Here is a 22,741-nt window from a genome sequence, read left to right as displayed (position 1 = left end):
AAATCACAACACATCGTAGATTTTATATAAAAGTTAACTTATAATAAGGAAGACAAGTTTAAAATAACAGTACCTGAAAACTGATTGCAACACTTTTTACAGCCACGTCTTAAATAAACCAATCTGCACAGGTGGGCACAGTTAATCGAAAAGTTAACTTCGTTAATCGTTAATTAAAAAATTAACTTCGTTAATCGTTAAAGCGTTAAATTCTCGAAAATTTAACGCAAGTTAAAGTTAATCGTTAACAGTTAACCATACCAAAATTATACATACTAATTTCACATTTATTGTGGCGACACTTGTTTAAAATAGTAATTTGACTATACATTCTATAACAAATTACTATTGGAGACAAGTATGAATGCATTATAGTATATTTCATTACGAGTGCGGAAAGCCTGTCATTGCAGAGTTCCGACAAATGTCTACCCGAGCCGAGGCGCAGCCGAAGGTGAGGGTTGACAGTTGGAACAAGTTGTAATGACAGTTCCGCACGTGTACTAAAAATCTATTTTAATACAGTTGCGAAAAACTAAAGCAATTTAATAGAATAATAAAAACACGAAAAACTCGACTAACTAAAATGTTTGAAAAATGGCGCCAACTGTAAAAGAATACAGAGATTTTTTTTGTTTTCTTCACCCATTCTGGGTAGGTAAAGGGAACTATGCCCAAACAGCCAAGTCTTCAGTAGATTATTTTTATTGAAATGAAAATGAAATTTAATGAGATGAAATAAAATGAAAACTAACCTAATTCATTGAATCAAATCATTAAATCTGATATTGTAACAAATTAGGAACTTCTTTTTAGAAATATTTCCATGAATCATAAAAACTTCAATGATTTTTTTTTGTAAAAACTTCGTGGTTGGTTTTTTTCTTTTTAATAGACATTATTTTGACAGTTGGGAAAGAGAACGCACGAGTTTGGAAAAGCTAAAGAAAAAGCACGAGTAAAAAATTGTTTTAATACAGTTGCTCAAAAAAGGGATTGAAGGGTATTGCAGGGACGAACAGCGTTCGGAATGTGGGCATTACATACTCTTGTTTTATATACTCGTAATGAAATATACTATTTCGAACCTTCTTTTGATTTCGTCCTGTTGGTCACGTCTTTCCCGGACGCTCTGATGCATCACACTTGCACGCGAACTTCACATATATCAATTATCAAATCGTTCGTTCACCATTCGAGTCGCCGACAGTCGACCAACATAGATGAACTTACGAGCGTGGCGTGGCACGTAATTTAAACAAAATGACAGCACGTCTCCAAGTTTCTAATGTAACGATTAACGGACTTTTTTTTAACGGAAGTTGAATTTAACGGAAGTTCACAAAAGCGTTAACACTTTTTGAAGTTAACTTAAAAGTTAATCCGTTAAGCAAAATGTTAACTTCGTTAATTAACGATTAACGGATTAACGAGTTAACGCCCAGCTCTGCCAATCTGTATATAAAGAAATGTAAGTTTGCAACATCATTATGTATCAGTAACATCCAATTGTAATTCAACTTAATTTGTACGTTTAAAAAAAGCTACTATCTAAGGAAATAGATGTAATCCGAAGTTAGAAGTTAGAACTTAAAGGTTACTCTGCCACACTTGAAGGTATTTTTTCATTTGCACCTAAATAGTTTATGTTTTCCACTTGACTATTGGCGCATGTTTAAAAAGCCTAAAACATTAAAACCTAAGAAAGCAGAATTTTATTTTAATCGGTCCATATATATGTTACGGGCCATATGTTATCTTTTCTGTTACGTTATGAAATTTCTTAAATCGTCTTACTCGTATGCTAGGTTTTTACTTATTTTGATCTTATGAAACCATATATGACAAAAATACACGATTCAAAAAGCTTTTAAATTTACTTTTTACACAACAACCTCGCGCATTTAACATGTAGATTTTGTGTTCGTAAAATTTGGTAATTAGAAATGTTATATCTTAACAATTTATTACTTCAAATCTAGGTGTTAAGTTATCAAAATTTCACTAGCCTTTTCCAATGTTTAAATATACCATAAGAGCAAGGCATAAACTTTTATTCAAAAATCTATTTCAGTGATTCTCCAGCAAACTCCAGCCTTACGCAATCGATAAACCGTAAAAAGTTTACAAATTTTTATCGTGTTGTAAAGTTTATCACAACATCGCATTCTTCTTTTTAAATTTCATTGTAACAATATAAATAAAATGTACGTTAATAAAAATTGTGCCACTATTAATTAATGTATTCGGAGATAATGTTGAGAATAGCATTATCATAAAACAACAAGGAACGATATGTATTGTGCGAATGATAAAATTGTAGGTAGACAAATGTTTAAAATATTACAAACGTAACTCACATGAGTTGCGTTTTGTTAGGAGCTCGATGCATGTCCTCGGTTTGTGAATCAAGTATCGTACGTCGTAATGAGTGTTGACAAGGCTAACATTAATACGGACACTATTTGTCCGTCTATTCTGACACGATACAGTTATAAAGCGACGACAACAACAACTAAACACCGACGTGAATTATTTTTATTATTTCATAGTTGTGATGACACCTAAATATAATTCCTAATCACCTCCCAGTTACACATGACTTTAAGTTAGATACTAGAAGCGGAGATAATATGAATTGTCCATTGTATCCAAATCTCTTGTGTGTGTGTGTTAGTTTTAATGTGCGTTCATGAATCTTAATTAAAACTGTGCCTTACTAAATGGTTTCACGTAAACATAAATATGACATGAAAATCTATACAACCATTACTGATCAAGAAAAAATCAGTTAATTATGGAATAAAAATTATTTTTAAAAAAATATATTTTAGTACATGGTTGGTCGGTTCTGGAAATATTGATAGTTATGCTTCTAATATTTGTAAAAAAATCGCGTTAAACTTGTTCTCTCGTTACCATTTACAATTGGTCAACTATAAATACATAAAGATATAACATTCGTTGTAATTGTAATGCTGATGTAAAATTTTTATGAATCAAAAATTATCGATAAAATCCAAGTTTACTTTTTGTATAAGTGAAACTCAATCAAATAAAAAGTGGTTGGTAGTTTTATGTAGTTATAATTTAGGCCTCAACTGTATACATACGCATAAGGTCGATAAAACAGAAAAAACTATAATTGATCGCCCAGTGACAACACATCGTGTATTATACATGTTATTAAAGCATTGACTATGACTAAGGTAGTAACATAGTTACAATACAACACTTAACGACTGTTAGTACAAATTAGGTGATCGCTTGTATTACGAGTTTAGAATAAGGAACACGAAAATAGATATATTTTTTATGATCAACGTACTGAATATGAATTTTTTGCAGTAACTTTAAGACTTTATCACGAGTTTAACACATTTAATATTTAATTAATATACAAGTACTAACTAATAAACAATTACATTATAACATTACAATATTTTAGAATCTCGTATTTGATACACAAATACCAAAGATATTAAGTCACGATCGTGTACATCTTGTCGTGTTCGTATTTAGTTCTCTCTCGATCGTTCGTATCGATAACGCTCAGTTCTATATCGATCCGATCTTTATATTAGGTATATAGAGTTATATAACGCTTGAGCGGTTTTATTTTCAAATGCAACATACGATACAAAATACATTTTATTCTAGCTATCTAAATCTACATGTCACACAATAATTACATTTTACATAATAGTGTCATTCTGAAAATTCAACAAGTTTACTCACAATGAATGAATCACTTCACAACGACGACGTGTCTCTGTCACTAGCGGTGGAACGTCCCATTCTCGAACAATCGTCACTTTTCGAGCGAACGAAAGCTACATATTACACGTGTATACTGTTCTATTAGGAAGCTCTTTTTTAAACAGGCAATATAAAATTATTATTTTCTTGTAGCGTTTTATTTTCACTAGTCTCAAGTTAGTATTTTCCCTTATCGGCTCATTTTATACGTATGCGTTTAAAAGTCTGTCATGTGTGGCGGTGTGGTTCGCTCGAATGTGGGTTGATGTCAGGGGGAGAGTATGGATGTGGGCGTGTCTGCGTGGGACATGTGAGTAGCGTGGGGGGCGTGCGGCGGCTGCGGTGGCTGCGGGGCGGCAACGAGCGGCACCAGCTCGGGCTGGAGCCGCGGCCCGCGTCACACGGCCGGCTCCGCCGCGCTTGGCGTCTCCGCAAACTTGACCTCGCGTCTGCGGCTTGCGGCTGGCTGCTGGCTGGCTGGGGGCGGTTGTAGACTAGCCGACGACGCCTGCGCCACCAGCCTCGGCGGCAGCATGGCGCGCCCAAACGGCGACTGTCGCAGGAACTGACGCGCCACCACTGGCTGCCAATACGAGCTCCCTGGAATATCAAAACATTTCTTACCATTGTAGGTGTGAGTTGGTTTTTTAATATTTACGTATCTGAATTTTAAAAGAAGAAAATGTGGTATGAGATACCTTTGGGCGCGGCAGTCCTGGCCCGCCAGGCGAGGCTGCGCAGTCGGCCACGGGCGCCCTCGTGCACGGCGTCCACGCTGGCCGAGCGCGTCAGGTGCGGGGGTACGCCCTCGCTCTCCCCCGCGCCCGCGATGCCCAGGCCCTCGCTTACTGAGTACAGCTTGTGGGTTATGTCTTTCCCTGTAATACAAATTTAAGGTAACCTTCAATACAATTCAATCGAGTGTGTCTATGATCGTGTGTACATTAATCCTCATTATTCGAATCAATGAGTACGCTTTTAGATTCACATCAGTGCGTTGGGTAACAATTCGCTTTGAAGTTCTTATATAATGGGAATGTTCTGCTTCAAAGTCTATACATATAAGTAAAAAAAAGGATTCGGCTGTAAATTTATGGGTGTTGTGTAGGTTGTTTTAACTGACATACCTATGAGACAGTCGAGCACGACCTTTAGTGCCGGGCGGTGTCGCAGCACGCGCTCGAGGCGCATGCGCGGCCAGCACACACACGTGCTTACCTCCTCCGCCACCACAGTCACCTACACCACACACACATTCAATAAAAATTATCATCTATATCGAAGACAATGATTACCGTTCGTTCGAACACAATTTGAGTAAATCAAGAAGAAAAGTGTTTTTAATGTTAAATGTTTCAATAAATATTTAGTTTTAATATGTTCCTCCCAAGTAGGGTTGGCGACAGGCAGGCAGCCGGCCGTAAAACATTAGTCTAAAACTTTAAGATTTATAAAACCCCGTGCGCCGATCCCACGTGAGTGGGTTATCCCACGTCATTATCATCTCCCTGGCCGTAAGGTTAAAGATGAATGTTAAATGTCTCAGTAAAGTTTTCAGAAAACAATAAATGACGTTACTCATTAATAATCACCTAAATTGCAAGTAACCATACACCGTAGTATCCACTTTAAGTCTAAAATTATAGAAATTTGATATTAGCGATGAAGGATTTACTTTAAGATACATGTACTACTAATTCCCCAATTTAGAGCTATCCTAGTAACACGTGTCACAGAATTATGAATTAATTACATTTCTGGATTTCGTATTACTAGAAACCGAATGTTCCAAGTCATCCTTAATTTGCATTACTTTCATTTTGTGACCTATTTATTCTCTTCATTATTTTCTTCTATTATCATTTTAATATTATAAAGTAATATTTTATTTGACCTTCCAAAAGTATCATAATTGGAGATGCAAAACAGTTTATCTTCAAATCTGACTAAAATAGTTTCACATCTAAATAAGTGATTCATTTAAAACTGAATAAATGTTATTCTAATTATTTCGGTAGATAAATCCTCGGTCGTGGGTCTAATCTATTATTCATGGCTTGCGCCGGAATTCAACCTGAGTGGATACGGAATCATAATGAACTGTTACTACGTTCTTTTACAAACAAATGACTTTTATATCTTTTGTTTCTTAGCAGTGAAAAGGTTAATGTTCAACTCCTGTCATTTAATAACCAACGTTGATTAAAGGGCAATCAGAAACAAACTGTATACTTGCTGAAGGTCTTAAATTCAACTTCGTTTACATATAAGTAGATCTACAACAATGACGTTGATAAGATTTACATGCAAAAGTAGTTTCCTGTTTCCAACGTTATCCACGATTGTGTTCACATGCAAGCGTCGCCACAAATCTGATACTAAAGTTGAAGGTTAGATTGCGGTTGACCCTATTAATGTTCGGCTCTAATACGTGTTTCAGTGTTAGCATTAAGCTACAATAAAACGATTTTAAGCAATGATTTTTTTGATGTGAAACATCTATAGGATCACTTGTAAACCGAATTGTTGGCGTGGCGACGCTTGCCGTGGCGACGGGTGCCACGCTATACTAAGGTATACATATGTATACTTATTATTATCATTATCATCAATATTATTATCATTATCATTATTATTTTATTATTCATTTAATTATAATATTTTATGCATATTACTTGTACACACACGATGTTTTACATCTGCCAGGCGTCCCATGACGGCTCACATTTTTTTTAATACAATACCAGCATCATGTAACATGACCAAAGTTTCTTCTAATAAATGATACCATAATAAATGATAAATGATACGACAGTGTTATTTCGTATTTCTTCTTCTAAATTGCGTTTTTAAGGTACTGCCAAAATCTTACTAATATTACAAATGCGAAAGTTTAGATTGATGGATTTTTATAATTCTAAACTGATCTACTTAAATTTGGCATAGATGTATAACACAGTCTGGAAGAACACATAGGCACATAGGCTACTAAGTAAGTTTTTTAATCTCGCTTAATTATGAATTCGCGGAAAAAAGCCAGAATTTTTACATAGGAAAGTGAACAAATTACTAAGTCATCGTCTACAGTTATGAATTAATGGAAATGTTACCTGGAAGACATCGTCAGACTGTTCCCGGTTGGCCTCCCACTCCGGCGAGTCCACGAACTGATATGGCTGTATGTAGTGTAAGTGCGTCTCGTCACAGCTCACCCGCATTCTGTATCCCAACACCGCTGAATTAAATTAACTTAACACCATTTATATTTATAAATTTTAGTGCATTTTATGCTACCAGGGTGTGATAAATTATAAGAAAAGGTTTTACTGTGTCAAAATATATGCAGAGATTGCGTGACAGGTGACATGGGTGACAAGAGTGTGCCGATTGAGATGACGCAAACCTGTTGCGCCGACAGGGATAAGGACAGGGAGATGATGATATGCAAATAAAATAGAGAGGCTGTCATTGTTATTGGAACGAAGTTACTTATCGCGCGTTGTGAAAGGGGGCTAGACGGAAAAAATTCTTACGAAAAGTTGTCACGACACTTTTTGCTATAGTAAGTATGTTAACGACGAATGAGCGCTACTTCACCATGGCAACGACGTGACAATATATAACGAAAATTCATAGAAATAAAATGTTCTTCTTGTGAAGACTTAAGTTTTTTATTCACAGAATAAACATTGGTTCCTTCACTAATTAATCGAAAGGAACTTCGTTCCATCCGGGTGTCCCTTGACACCTCTCAAGTTTTTTTTTGTCTTCATCTCTTTTATGCTATTTCATCACTTGCCATAAATACGTGTACACAACAATATTTCCATTACCTTTCATGCAATGGAACTAAAATACATAGAGGTTTAAAAGTTAATATAGATAATAGCATAGCGAGACTCCCTAGCGATCGCGGCGGACACACTTATCGTCGAGGCAGACGACGTTAATGTGCAATGTGCATATGCTAAATTACTTTATACACAGTTTATAAGCTGAAGTACACATCACGGTAATATCTACTTTTCTAGTCAGACGCAATGAAGATCTTGCACTGGTGGACGCAGGACGGTGGATTGACTTAACTAAGTCACATTCTAAACCGTTTGATGTGATAAAAAGTATTATTGTTCAAAATACAGATATGCATCTTATTACTTAACAAATATATCCAGCTGAATATAAAATTGGGAATTGTCGGTTATTATAATTTAAAACCTACGTTTTAGTCAACCTTGAACAAAACGCACATGTACATGCTAGCTCACCGTACCGCCTGCACTCGTTTCTGGTTCAAATTAACGTAATTATTTGCAGCCGCAGCGCCCTGCATAAGACGCTTTTATATGCGATTTTAAAGTAATTAAGTATTTCGCTTGAAGTCATTTTCCCGAGCCCCGAGTGCCGCCCACTCCAGTTTACTGTGCATTTAATTAATAAAAACACGACTCTTCGATTGTACTTCAGAATGTGTCGTGAAAATATTTGATTAAAATATGAACACTCGATAGTTTTATATGTACGAGTATTTCGGATTCAGGGAATTTAATATCGTAATGTGATCCTAAGTAATTACTAACGTGTTGTATATTTAATTTATTAAGTCAAATATTATTATATATATTCGGTATTCCCTAATGACTTGTTGGGGAATTGAAAACTGTAGACGCTTGCATTACGGGCATTGGCCGAGCCCTCTAGTAATAACATACGAGTATAAATTGTACAGACGAACTCATACAGTCCATAGAGACCGTTTTGATACTGGCCGTTACCACTATTTAGGAAAAAACTTTATGTAGATAGCTTTTAAAATTATTAACAATCCGGTAACTTTAAGTAAGCATTTTGTTATCACTGTTTTTTTTTTATTAAAACGAAACTCGTTATCTATATTAAACTTACTATCTATAGTGTTAAAGCGATAACAATTATTAAATATTATTTTTCATTTAATTTGGTAACCAAACATCACATGAATCTAAGTTTTATAAAGCAGTATCACTACATTTATAAAATAAATATTATGTAATATATTGCTTCCTGTATTTGCCATAAGAAATTGCTTTCCCTTTTCGAAATTATTTACCAACCTAACATAGAAGATATTTTCGCAGTCCTGCGATTCCACGTGAACAAATTTGAGAAAGATGTCGATACGCGTTATGTATCAACTCACGTGTCGCGTAAACGTGAAGTTACACGTGGCGATAAGAAACAGGACGCGCATGTTTGGTTCTGTAAATTTCCAGACTGTTTTCTCGTACATATGTACTTTGGTATAAAATTTTCGTAACTAAAATACTACAGTTACTAATTTTATAATAGTGTTGATTATTCGTATCGATCAGTTAAGGAATACCTTCATCAATTTTTCTGCTGTATAATTACGCCTGTGAATAGTGTTGGTATCTTAGGGCCCATTTGCACATAACATTATAAATACATCTAATTATACATACTTTCCCTTTAGGAGTATAGAGAGCCTTTCATCGGCGGGCGTGACGTCTTCCAGCGCGTAGGCCTCGCCCGCCTCGAACCGCACGAGCCTCGCCTCGCGCGTTAGTTCCTGAAAGTGCTTCTTGTTCACCTTCAGTGGCTTGAACAGCTTCAGGTACAGGTCCGTCAGCTCCAGCGACAGCGCCGGCGGAAGAAATCTGCAACAGTGGTACAATGAGTTGCATTGGAGAGGCGAGATTAAATTGTGCGCAGTGCGTTCAACTTTCAACTTGACTAATGATATATCGATATAACGTAACAACTAACTCTTGGTTATAATTTCACTTGATAGTAATAGTGGTTTATTCGAATGGTGGGACACGCTACTTAACCATCAGTTCACCTCTTTCTGAAAAAATATCTATGACATTTTCGGACAGGTAATGTTAAAGGTTGTTTACCTTACAATTAAGAAGACCGAGTGCACCGAGTTCACGAGGAGTACAGCGAGGCTCCAGGCGAGAATGTCGGGAGCGCACACCTCGGCGCCCGCCCACATAGCCATTAGCACTGCGCCCGCTGCCGCCAACGCGCGCAGCACCAGAATGCTTTGCTTGAAGTGCTTCGGCACAAAGAACGCCAGCGCGAAGCACAAATTCGCTGCCTGTGCACACCAATACACGAAACTTTATAAAAGAAAGGTGTAACTTTAATTGAACAATAATAGTATCATTACCACATTAGACTTAAAAGTGGTCTTATACATATGAAATGACGAAACTGACCTGAAATAGGTCCTGCTGTGCGCTGGTCCACTTGGCACAGAACCAGTGGTCGTCGCGGTCGTCGGCGGCGGCGTTTAGCAGTTCATAGTCGGTGTCGTTGGGGCGCGTCGCGTTGTAGGCCAGCGTGGCGTTGAGCCAGGGCGCGGCGGACGCCGGCGCGGGCGCGGCGGCCATGCTGCGCTCGCGCCCCGCCCGCGCGCGGCCGCCGGCCACCCCGCGCTCCCCGCGCACACCCTCGCGCACGACCGCGCGTTTCTCACCCGCCCACAGGAGACGATTCAGTTGGGCTCTGGCCTTCACTATTACCAGCTCCATCCCCACGCACTGCGACCGACTGCCGCACCGGTTGCCTCTACTTCCTACCTATATAACATGCACATTTGTTAACTATACAAAGTATGTAGTTAACTCAAAAAGTTGGGCGCTGATCAAGCCAATAATGTTAGTGTGCCCCTAATTTGTCCCTGAATTCAGAGATGCAGGAAGTTGAAGACTATCGTAAGCTTACTATGCATGCCGTTGTTTTATTTTGTTTCTTCATCATGCCGCGAATCTTTCACTTGCATACACAATATTGACAAGTTTCAAAAGCATTGTTTCATTAAAATAAAATAAAAAATGTACTATCGTTTTAGTATGACCTTAGTCAGTAATCGCATTAGCCTTGAAGTTCAATAGCTGGCAGTTTAACTTAGCCTTAGCCGTCTTGATTCTAAAAATATAAAATCAACGAAAAAACTTAGCTCTCTTTACTTTATAGCAATTGCCCAAAACTATTACAAAACTAAAATTTCGATCTTTGGTTGTATATCGATTAAAACGTTTCGTATCGTTAAAAGTTAAAGATCTTGGGACAATAATATATTAAAGATATATAGTATTACGGAAATTTGATTTTTTGAATCACATCTGCAAGAACAGTGTTAAATTTGCTTAAATTATTGTTTCTCGAGAAAATACTGGCAGTTTTAACTTACGAAAAGTTTTTTGATTCGAGTGGAAGTTGCTGACAAAAACATCATTTGAAAGAAAACATTTTATGTTTCGCATTTGAATTTACACGTCGTGTGCTCATGATTTTAAGATTGCCTCTTACTTATATCGTCTCGTACTAGTTTAATTAATTACGGTACAGGTTACCCAAGTTTTGTGAACTTTGTCTCTTTACGGTAAAGTAATGATAAAACCTGATATATTTGTTTAAAAATTATTGTACCCTTAACATATTTCCTACTCTATAAGCAATTTATACAAAATTGTGTTGCCTATAAACATAGTTATAAGTTATACATAAACATTGATATTGAATGAAGTGTATTTAGGTCGCAGTATTGCTCCCCTCAACATTAACATTTCGAAAGCGTAGCTCCGTAGCAACGTTGCTACGACGCCAGTTCGCTACCAATATTATTAAAGCGGCGCACGCTTCTTTGATATTACTTTCACAAGAACCCTAAATTTCATCTCGGTTTTTTTTACTTTTTTATGCATTAATTATGTATATTCCATCATGCTTATTTACAATTAAAAGCAAAAAAGTATCTATTAAAATAATTGGCATTTGTAACTCGTTCTTACTCACTACCTATGTATTTTCAATTTTCATATAAAAGAAAACTATTAGTAACCTAAAAAACCTAAATAATACAAATGCATTTCTATTTTCATGTTTCACTAAAACCTCATTATACAAAACGGCTTACTGATAAAACGAAACCTTCATCTAGGAATTCAACTGGGTTCTTTGAATACATAGTTTTCGGAAGGTTCTTTACATAGAATAAAGTAGTGCCGTTTGGGCAGTCCATTATCCGGTACGTTTCCGTCGACGTAAGTCATCGAGGGGGCAAGGCAGCGTAAGAGGTGGCGCGGGGGTGGTGCGGGGGCGGTCGGCAAGGGCAGGGGGCTCGTTATCGTCACATGCATCGTCGCATTTGCATCAAATTGCATTACCTCAGGTCACTACAGTCGACACATTGCTATTAAACGGCACTTTTGATAGGAACGCAGTTTTTATAGCGCTCCACATTGTGCCACCACTTAATGGCCTATTTTATTTTGCAACATTTCAATAATATCATTCGAAATATGACGTTAATATTGTAAGAACCTTTTTTGTGAAACTTTTCAAGAATTTAAATTAGTACAAACTTATGGTTGAAACTGCAGCCCTTATTTTTGCTTAAAGAATTTGTTCGAATTTAATTTCTTTGCCATAAATGAGTAAAAATTTTAAGATACTATTTACTGTCAGTGTATAAAATTTTATTTAGTTAGATGTGATAACGCCTAACCTTCAAGATCTCGCTCATGTTGACTTATTCGTCATATTCATTAATACAAAAATACACAACAAATGAAATCCAACGTCTCACAAAAGGGACCACTAAAATTACAGGCATTGAGCCAATATTATGTGCCAATTATTCCCCTTTTATCATCAACCTCATTATCAACAGTTTACGAGTCGTTAAGACTGACGGCGCTCAATGTCCTTGTTTTCGACTACATTAACGATTACAACGTACCTTTTTATACCATTCATTATTTTTATGCCCTTTTTATCCATTTGATTGTACTCGTAGTCAGGAACAACATTTTTTTAATAAACTAACTACTACTAACTTGACTGATGCATTAAATGAGTCTGATAAACTGCTGTCCTTTTACATTGTATTGAAGTACTTATATGTGTATTTATTTAACAAACATTTATCAATATTAATATTGCCGTTTTAAATATAACACAAAAAAAGATAAACCTGGATAACTTGAAACATTGCAAACTTAATCTGCATTAAAATATGCAAAACTATACTATTTAGTAGCATTTTTGATAACTAATTCTTAAAACTAAAAAGTTCTAAGACTCATTTTAAAACATCTACTATACGTGAACGGAATGATAGTTTGTAATAATAATAATGTAGTATATTTGTCATTTCCGAAATTAGACGAGGAATATATGTGTAATCAGTTATAAGTTGGCTCAAGATCTAACCGACCGTAAAAAATCACATCAATATTTGCCACGAAAACAAAACGTGATTCAAATACAAACAGGCATTCAGATGACGTTAATGAAAGTTTTGACTTCGACGTTGGCAAGTTGTGCCTAATTTATTACAAAGTTATTAACTTTTCAATGATTTTATTTTTGGAAATAAAGAAATAAATGACCAAATAATAAATCACAGTAGACGTATTAGAGATCTATGTATTGTAAAACAGGCGATTGACCATCCTTCAACCAGATTTTAAATATAATTTTGACCATTTTATCTGAAAACACGATCAGTAAAGGTATCTTAGCATGGAGCTTAATACTATGATGATAAACGATAAACTGTTTCGAGAATCGATTAACAAATTCAAATGGTAAGTGCCAAATTTTTACCATTCTTAAAATATAACTTAGATTACCCTCTACTTCAAATCGTTTATTTACGACATCTCGTATATTGAGTTAGCTCCTAATGGGGTTTGTATCGGTCGCGCGCAACCCTACATATTTATAATTTTGCGCTTCAAAGAAAATGCAGTAATAGGATTTAGTAAGTGGCATTTTATTTTTAAAATTGGCCAATAGGTTTCACATTTGGTTTCTTTACTTGATTCTGAGAACGCGTAGAGATTTTTGAACAAAATTTTAGATGTAAACTTTTCAGCATTTTCATGAAACTGAAGGATTTGGCTCCTAGAAAAGACATTCGGTACCATATTCGCAATTAAAATTTCTTGAAGTAAAAATACAATTAAGCATAGAATTATCAATTTAAAATTGCTTACATTGTCGCTTTTTTAAAGGAATTAAGATTCCATATTTTTAACATATATTTTTTTGATTTAGGCAACTAAATTTAATGTCATTAGATTACAACATACCATGTCTAATAAAAATGCTAGTTTAACCTCAATGGGTTCAATTGTAATTATGTTTAATTCAAATAAAAAAAATTGACTCTACTTCACATTTGGAGCATTGAAAATACGATAAAATGTGAATCACAACTGCTATTACCTGTCTATCGGGGCTTAATGCCAATGATCCATCACTCATGACGGACCTATTTTATCAAATCCTTGTTACGAAAGACAGTATTGATGGACAGATTATAATTAAAAATAAATAGATAGGTTTTAAGCGAGATGGAAAACGTAATTATTATTAACATGCTTCTACTCGTAATAACTAATTTAATGGATCTATCAATGTAAGGGAATTTTTCAACGTTAAACTGAGTTAAAAATGTCACTTGGAAATTTGTTAATTCTGAAGCACCGAACATATCAAATTAATAACATTTAAAATTTATACATTCTAGAGTAAACAAAACTCGAGTTAACGGCGAAAAGATTGTTTTGTATATAACATGTCGCACTTAAATTTCTTTGTTGTATTATTACCAGACCGACTAAAATTACACATAAACAATTTTTTATTAGGAATTAAGATTCGTTTGAATAAAGTGCCACTTATTTTAATCAAAGCACTAGATGATCATCTAATACTAAGAATTAATCAATGTAAGTGCAACACACAGGTTCACTATGTCGCTACGTACCACAGAAGTTACTGACACTTAACCTATTTCAGTGTACCTTTCTGTAATTGCACTATGCTCCAGTGTGTACTTAACTAACCTTATTGTATGTTAATTGAAGTACTGGTAAAGTTTCGGCTCTAACGTGTTATTAATTTTTAATAATCTCCTTTCAACGCTTGCCCACAATAGTTACTTTTCTTTTTACTCTAAAAAATTCATGACGGCCAATGGTAAAAATACAGTCTGTTAAATACGTAAATTACAAATATAGTCGAGTAAAAAAAGTATCGTTTAACACTTGAGGATGTTACGCGGGTATATTTGTGTAGCGTACCTAAGAATATTAAGTCGCGTAGAAAGGCAGTTTAGTGAAAGAAAATGTTATCAGATGGAGGCATATCGAAACGAAACGAAATGAACAAATAATAAAATTATAGCTCTTAAAATAAAATAACGCGGATGATCAGATTTTGTTTTCCACGAGTTTATTTTTCTTAGAAATTGAATACGATTTCCATTCATTATCTGTATAGCTCGCTTTTAAATGGATTCGTTGTTGTTTATGAGTAACAACAACACTATTTATAAACTACGAAAATACTCGGTTTATTAAAGCTTAGTACACAAATATCTATCAACAGATTTTGTTTTTTACAGAATTTTACTAAGTTTTCCAACTACTTACCTTTTCACTGTTGAAAAATTTGTTAAAACATCTCTCTCATTCTCATTGAGAAACGTGTATTTACACAATTCAGTCTATTTTAGTATACAAAAGTAATCTTACTCGTCTAAAACGTTTGACTTTTGATTTCAAGTCCAGTGAACATTAGGTCAACATAGCGTTACTTACATAATATGAAGACAAATATAAGCTCTAGGTAAGTAAAGTCGGTTCTCAGTTACGTGTACGACTTACAATGTTGTAACTGTGAAACTTTAAAGTATCTTTGTTTAACGTCAATGTCTTAGAAAGTTTAAGTGAGTTGCTGTAGCATTTGGTATTCTAAAACTATGTGCTGTTGTATATAACATTGTACATAAGTGTACACCACGACGTCGATGAGCATGTATGTATGTATTTTATATGTAGTAAGATTGAGAATGTGATTATGAGAATTTGTCAAGTGAAAATTTATAAACACTAATGTAGTATTTAGTGAACAATGGACGTGAACCCGAATTAATTTGTAATTTTTGTTAAAACAATCAAAAAATATCTAATACTAAAGGCTATAGGACTTGAAAATCGCACACATTTCGTATACTTCAGTATCATCTACAAAATGTTATTGTTTATTTTTTCATTAAATAAAAAAAAAGTTTAAAAATGATTATTATTGAATCATTCATTTCGTTTGATTTCCTTAAACAGGTTAGTCCTTTACTTTATTTGCGTCTCCATGTTGTAGTAGCCTAGTAATTTTATAAAAAAAAAAAAAGAAATTTTATATTGTGTAAAAAAAATTACATAATTGTGTGCTCGTTTAGTAAAAAGAGAATCGTTATGTGAGAGATAAATAGTGGTACAAATAAAGAGGCGGCATTCGTTCTCACCTCGCGTTACTAATGGGCCGATTTAATCAATACTACGAGAGAGGTGCAGCGTAATGGACTCAGAACAAGCTTTATAACTCCAACACTTTGGTTAAATATTCTGTAGGGTTGTCGAAAGAAAGTAAGTGTATAAGTGCATAAAACATATAAACAAGTTGCAAAGGTAAGAAAGAATGGTTTACCTAAAATAATACTAAATGCAATGATTATTAGATAGTTTATCAATTCATCCAAATACATTGACATTAGTCGAAATGTAGATACAAAGTTGTAATGTAGATATAATTCAAATTTAATTACTTTGTATCACTGAGGTTTCATTTTAATATAGATTTATGTATTTTTAACACAATTTAGGCAAATCAAAACCTAATCAAATGATGCAACTTAATAACTCTCACTAATAAAATTATAATATAAAATATATACTTGGCAAAGTAATTGAAAAAGTTCCATTTAGTATAATTTATGGCAGATAAAAGAAGAGGAAAGTTATGTTAGCCGAAAGGCGCACTGAAGTGGCGGATGTTGTACGCGTTAGTGATAATATATTTTCATTGCATTTTTATGCTACGGCTTCACATACTGATATAAAATATGTATGTTACGCAGCCAACGGGCTTTTCGGGTGATAAAATATAAATGAGTTGGAACGGATGGATGGAATAATTTCTTTAACCCATATTCATTTTATTGTTAGTGAGTGGGATAAGGCAAAGAATACATTAAGCTTAGTCATGCGAGTGTATTGAAGTGACTGCTCGTTGGTTGGCACGACCGCCGTCTAAGGCGACTGTCAGTCGCGACTACGCCTCCACTTGCAATGGCCTGAACGCTTCAAGTTGATCCCTTATGCTCCAAACAAACAAATTTTCTTGGGAGATAAAACAACTATGTGACCTACATACAATGGGATAACTACCAAGTTCCATATGGTATTTAAGGCCTTCGTGATATTATTGGTCTTAATAAACTCTTGTAGTGAAATTGAATTAGATATAGTTGTAGAGATAAAAAAATCATTCTTCTTATGTTACTAATAAGTTCTTAGGTCCATTTACTTAGCATTAAATACAACAAGTCACAAAAATAATAAATATATTTCGTAGGGTTTAAAAATTACTATTAAGTATACATATTGTTAACACAGGGATTTGAGGAAGAAATACCATACAAGAGAAAAATCACTAGATGATATTCCTGTGTTTTCAACAGAGGAGTTTTTGTCTGTGACGAGCAATAACGTTTGATGAAGATAAAAAATGAATAAAAATGGTAATTTTCCCTAAAAAACAAATAATATTCTAAACACATTTCCTGAGGTAATTTTTGACACTGAATTACTAACTTCTTATATACTTGTTACTAAAAGCTTATCTCTATGTACGTAATTCGATAGAAACTATTTATACATTTTGTAAGGACGATGATAAAAATGTGACGTTGTATTGACGTTTGGAGCAAGAATTTGTGAGTTCGACAGGCTTAGATTGATGACGACAGCTCTTAGCCTACCGACTCCGAGATAACGTTACATGCTAAATGTTGCGTGACGAATCACAAAATGAAAATATACAATTATCTATAGCTCAGTTATTGCATTTAAAAAATATAAGACGAGAAAATTATAGAAAGATCAGGCATAACGCCCTTTCCCTAGTACCTACACGATAAAATTTTGTTAGTGGGAATGAAAAAGCTTTTTTTTTCTCTCAGTAATCATCGTAGTGGTTCCATTTTATGCAATTAATTATTATTCATATTATCTTCTTATTCATATTATTAACATAAGATGCCATGTTTACATTGCGATAAAAATTTAATTGCATGTAAAGTGAAGTGCTTCTTCCGATTACTTCAAGAAAAGAAAATCAAGCGCGGGACCTTTACGCAAGGAATTGGTTAGTTAGGTAAATTTATCGCAACGCACATCAATTTTTGAATTAAACATTTTATGAATAAGCTTAATGATGGCCAACATACGTCATTTCACCGCTAAACCTATTTAACGTAAAGGGGCTCTACGAGGCGTCGTAGCATTAGTGGACCAATCTACGCAATTTGTTTTCGTTGCTCACATTTATACTTTCCTGTAAGGTATTTTTTATCGACCCCCAAGATCGCAGCGTCTTTTAACCGGCGTTGCGAGACGCCGGGCCGCTCACCTGAGCAGCCGTCGGGTGGTGGTCCTGCGCCCACCGGCGGCGGTCGCGTATTTAGTAGGTGGTCGCTCACGGAACGTCCGCATGTCTCGCACTTCCATGCCGCACCATCATAAAGCACCAAAACACGAGTGAGCGCGGCACGCGAGAGGCATAGTGAGCTGTCGAGGCCGCAAGAGACGTAGGGCGGGCGTAGCGCGGCGCCGCGCGGCTCTACTGCCGCCCGCGCCCGTCGCTCGTCTCCGCCACGGGCGCGGCGCCACACGCGTGCGCCCTGCATCTTGCTGCTCGTCCCGACCCGCGCCTCGTCCCGCTCGCATCTCGCTACTCTCTACTTAGATATTATCAATAAAATTATTGTACGACATGAACTCGTCCGATAGTCGCAGCCAGTCAAATGTCTCATTTATCGACCATGAAATTGATTGATTTAAATTTAGAATAAAACGATCCCTGAAAAATATTCTAAATTGCGATCCTCCAGCTCCCTTAATAAAATATCCGAAAGCTCGAGCTAAATTACATTTCGATCGCTGGACGTGATGTGACTTACGGCGTCTCTCATGCCATCAAATTGCTACCCAATTTTGATTGTGTAATTTACTTTATCCATCAGTGAGCTTAAACAAACAAGGTTTGGATTAGACGTGATAACAACACTTTTAACCTACTAATTTTCGAACAGATAATAATATTTGTCAAATTTGAAAAAAAATATAGTATGATGGTTCAGTGACAGATGTTTATACTTGTAATATATGTAGAAAGTTATCATTTTCTTTTATAAAAATTTTATTTTTTATTTTACCATAACGTAGTGCGTCTATAAAGTCAAATAATCATTATTATTTTAAACAAAATACAAATTTGTATATAACATCTCTGTACGGACAGTATCGAAGTCTTACATAAGTATATTAAAGAGCCGGCGACTGTAGAGCGCAGTGTCGCCGTCCGTTGTATATCAGTATATTTATATAGTCCAAGTTTATAATGTCGCCAATCTCTTGATTCATGTGCCGCACGGAGTGAAACATTTGTCTTTTACAAATACGTGTTTAAAATGAGCTCGTGAAGTTATGCATTCTGTCAGTTCAAATATTACAATAGCCTCAGACGTTCCGCGAAACACAAACTAGGTAACGATTTTCATGAAAACTTTTTGAGATTAAGTACATATTTCTTTCTTATTATAAGAACAAGCTACTGCATATTATAAGTCAAGTTTGCTTTAGTTACTTTTAATGCGAGTTTGTCTAACAGAAAAATCTTTATCGCATCATATTTAGAACAATAAAACACGATTCTTTTGGTTATCAAAAGATTCGTTTTTTTTTATACGATTTATACATACAGACACACAACACTCTTTAGGTTATTCTATCATGAAATCTATTATCGTAATGTCCATTTATAATAATCAGAGCAATCTATGATATTTTTTATATAACCACGAAAATGAGTGATCGTTTAAAAAAAAAACTTTGATATAATTGAATAGCAATCTGTTAACTTACATTTATGTTAAATTTATACAACACACTAAGAAATAGCGTTTCGTTATTCGAGCACCGGTCACCGTGTGCTCGATTTATTAAACTTATGAAATATTAATTTTGCATTGTTTGTCGAGAATTGTGGAACATTTTATTTATGATTGCTGCAACTTGCTCCAGCAGACCCAAGGCGAGGGTACAAAGTAAATAAAGAGAACCATACTAATACAAAACCCAAAAATTTCCACCATAGACAAATTGAATTTTTTCGACCGAAAATTTCACAACATTTCTGGTACAAGACTTTCTAAACATTATTTAAGCTACTCTTATTTTACAATATTTGTAAAAACTTAAAAAGTGATACGACTACAATGTGTGGAATTGGACGTATTTACTTAATTTCGGCAGTGGATCGAATCGAGACATAGATACTCAGGGATACTTACCTGAGATATCTCTGCGTGACGATTAACGCCTGGCAAGAGTCCAGTTAGCGACGTAGCCTCCGTGACGCAGCCTTTCCGTCTTCGTTGTAACTGCGGCCGCCAGTGACAATATATCATTTCTGCGTCGCGTCCCCTCGCAACGACCGAGCCAGAACACAAATGGAATTGAGAATCGAGTCCAACTTGACTTCAGTTGGAACTACTCTCGATTCTATGATACATTAAATTTAAAGACATTGCGACAGTACCTACGATTATTACCTACTCGCTTATTTTTTTTTTACGAAATAGAAACACCCAAGTCTTAGTATTTTTGTATACATCAAACTTTAAGGTATTCAATACCTTCCAAATGTTTATGTATATTTAATTTTACATTTCAATTTAACTTCAACGTTGAAAATTGTTTTTCGTAATTCTACAAGAAGAACCTTAAATAATATTTTGTTCCTAAAAGCAAAGATGAAGTTCTTTGGTTTGAAAAAGTTTTTTTTTTTACTAAAAGTCGGTCGCCATCGTTTTAATATTGAACGCTAATTAACTTTTGTTTATCTACGTTACCGGCCTCAGCTCGCATCGGACAATCAATTTCCTCAGTAGCTCGGGGATCGAAATGAGTAAACAATTATAGCCCAATTCTGACGAGTTTTCGATGTTTAGCAAGACCAAGAAAATGTACCATACATTTTTTCTGTACTTTTGCGCCGCTAAGTATTTTCGTGGCTTATGGTTTTGCACTCTTTTTTTTTCCTTATATATTCTGGTTGCTGCTATTAAGTATACATAAAATGACTACATCAATGAGTTTACTATTGTTTTATATAGTCATTTTCTTACGGTCACGCAGGAGATCCGCTATATTTCATTAGAGGATAGAACCAAACACTCCCTTTGATATGACAACGAGGCATACTATAAGTACTAGCTGTCTTTTCTCGGTGTCATCAAATGTTGAACATTGATAAAGTAAAATATAACTTAGCTTTAATTTGGTTAAGTAAATTCGTACTATAATATCACCAGCCAACAAAAATTTCAACATAACATTACGTGATTTATCGCTACATATTTATACATTACAAAAGTGCAAGTTTACAGAAGCAAATTCATTCATATGAGCAAGTTACCTCGACTCAGAGGACGCTAAGTTTTCGTTCAAACTTCTGCTGGCCTGGTGCTGTGGGACTAATATAAATGGGTGTTTGTGTGTGTGTGCATTTTGAGTTTTCCTTAGCTCAACTTAGCGGATATTATCGTCTGCAAGTCCAATACCTTATCTTTGAACCAATAATTTTACTTAAACTAATTAAACAATAGGTAAGTAATAATATAAAATAAATGGGAGTCCGTAATCTCTGACTACCCCTTTGTATCACTTCAATTGTTTTATCAAAAAGAAATAAAGCGAAATTAAACATATTAAAATTGCACACATAATAAAATATCACGTTAGGAAAACAACATTGAACATTGGGAAAAACGATTGAGATATTGGTAGCCGTAAAATCGGTTAGAAATAAATGTTGTGTATTGTGTCATTCGTTGAACGAGATAAATATGTCTACGTCACATTTTACAACAATGCACCATTTAATATTTGCGCGAATTTTATTGCGTTAAAGTAATTTTATACGAAGTAGAATATATATTTACACACATAACATGTACAACACATAAACACAAGAGGGTCAGAGATTTGTCTCTTCTTTTATATACTTTTACTTAAATTGCGAGTGCTCTTAAAGAGGCCCTGATTTATTTTCTATGTCATTAATTTTACTGTTATAATTTTATATATTGTATATTAATATCTGATAGTTTTACTAGTTACTTTAGCAATATAAGGCCTTTCATAAATAAAAGTATCCTTTTTCCAAAAATTGTTTAAATCATTATAAGCAAAGTGGTCTACATGAAAAATACCTTTCACATTTTTCCAGTCGTGGACAACGAAAACAATAGAGCCGATGGGCTTGCAACCTGTCACGGCTTGTGTATATATGCCTTGTAAAGTGTATTAAGGTTAGAACTATTGTTATTACGAATTTTTGAAACATTATTTGGAATATCGTATTGCATTCATTACTAATTATTGTTTACTTTAAAATATTTAAGTAATTGGTCAAATAAGTTAATTTTTCACTTTTAAATTATTGTTCAGTTCATCAAATTATTTATTGTCAACTAACTATGGCTTCTACTGTAACATTAATTTAAACACACAAAAGGTTTTCTTTAAAAAGCTTACGATAAGAAAAAAGAGTCGTAATCAGAATTTGATTTGGGCGTTACTGAGCCGACCTCACCGCCCTTAATTCTAGTTATATCTAGCACTCTATCGTAATGTGATGGCACCTTCCGACCTCCTACTTTAAGGTTGTGAAATACGACGTTTGAAATACTTGAGAAAGCGATAACCTCTTTTAGGTAGACTTTTAAAATATTTATGAGTGTTGACTCGATTTTGTTGTAACAAAATCAGCCTAAAATACTTAATATAATACTGCCGGTAGTTTATAACTATTAATATACTAAAATGACATTCCT

At 34.8% G+C, this 22,741-nt stretch overlaps 1 protein-coding gene across 1 annotated transcript; it reads right to left on the bottom strand.

Moving 5' to 3' along the window:
• Positions 1–4,156: 4,156 nt before the first annotated feature.
• On the bottom strand, positions 4,157–18,211 carry LOC106714933 (blood vessel epicardial substance). The gene is made up of 8 exons (XM_014508060.2): positions 18,166–18,211; positions 9,984–10,346; positions 9,660–9,862; positions 9,222–9,416; positions 6,870–6,978; positions 4,887–4,998; positions 4,457–4,637; positions 4,157–4,370 (listed from the first exon to the last, which is right to left on the bottom strand). The coding sequence occupies exons 2-8, from the start codon at positions 10,296–10,298 to the stop codon at positions 4,157–4,159; spliced, it is 1,329 nt and encodes a 442-aa protein (XP_014363546.2). The 5' UTR covers positions 10,299–10,346; positions 18,166–18,211.
• Between the last annotated feature and the right edge of the window lie 4,530 nt (positions 18,212–22,741).

The sequence above is a fragment of the Papilio machaon genome, chromosome 6, assembly GCF_912999745.1.
Source record: "Papilio machaon chromosome 6, ilPapMach1.1, whole genome shotgun sequence".
Lineage (NCBI taxonomy): Eukaryota > Metazoa > Arthropoda > Insecta > Lepidoptera > Papilionidae > Papilio > Papilio machaon.
The sequence above is the reverse complement of the archived record's forward strand: the minus strand, read 5'-3'. Positions and strand labels throughout refer to the sequence as shown.

Bases quoted from the DNA above. Each gene is read 5' to 3' on its own strand.
- LOC106714933 (XM_014508060.2), bottom strand. From the start codon at position 10,298: ATGGAGCTGGTAATAGTGAAGGCCAGAGCCCAACTGAATCGTCTCCTG. The intron at 4,999-6,869 runs GTAACATTTCCA...TGTGTGGTGTAG, and splicing joins AGTCTGACGATGTCTTCCAG to GTGACTGTGGTGGCGGAGGA. The intron at 4,638-4,886 runs GTATGTCAGTTA...TTTGTATTACAG, and splicing joins CGTGCTCGACTGTCTCATAG to GGAAAGACATAACCCACAAG.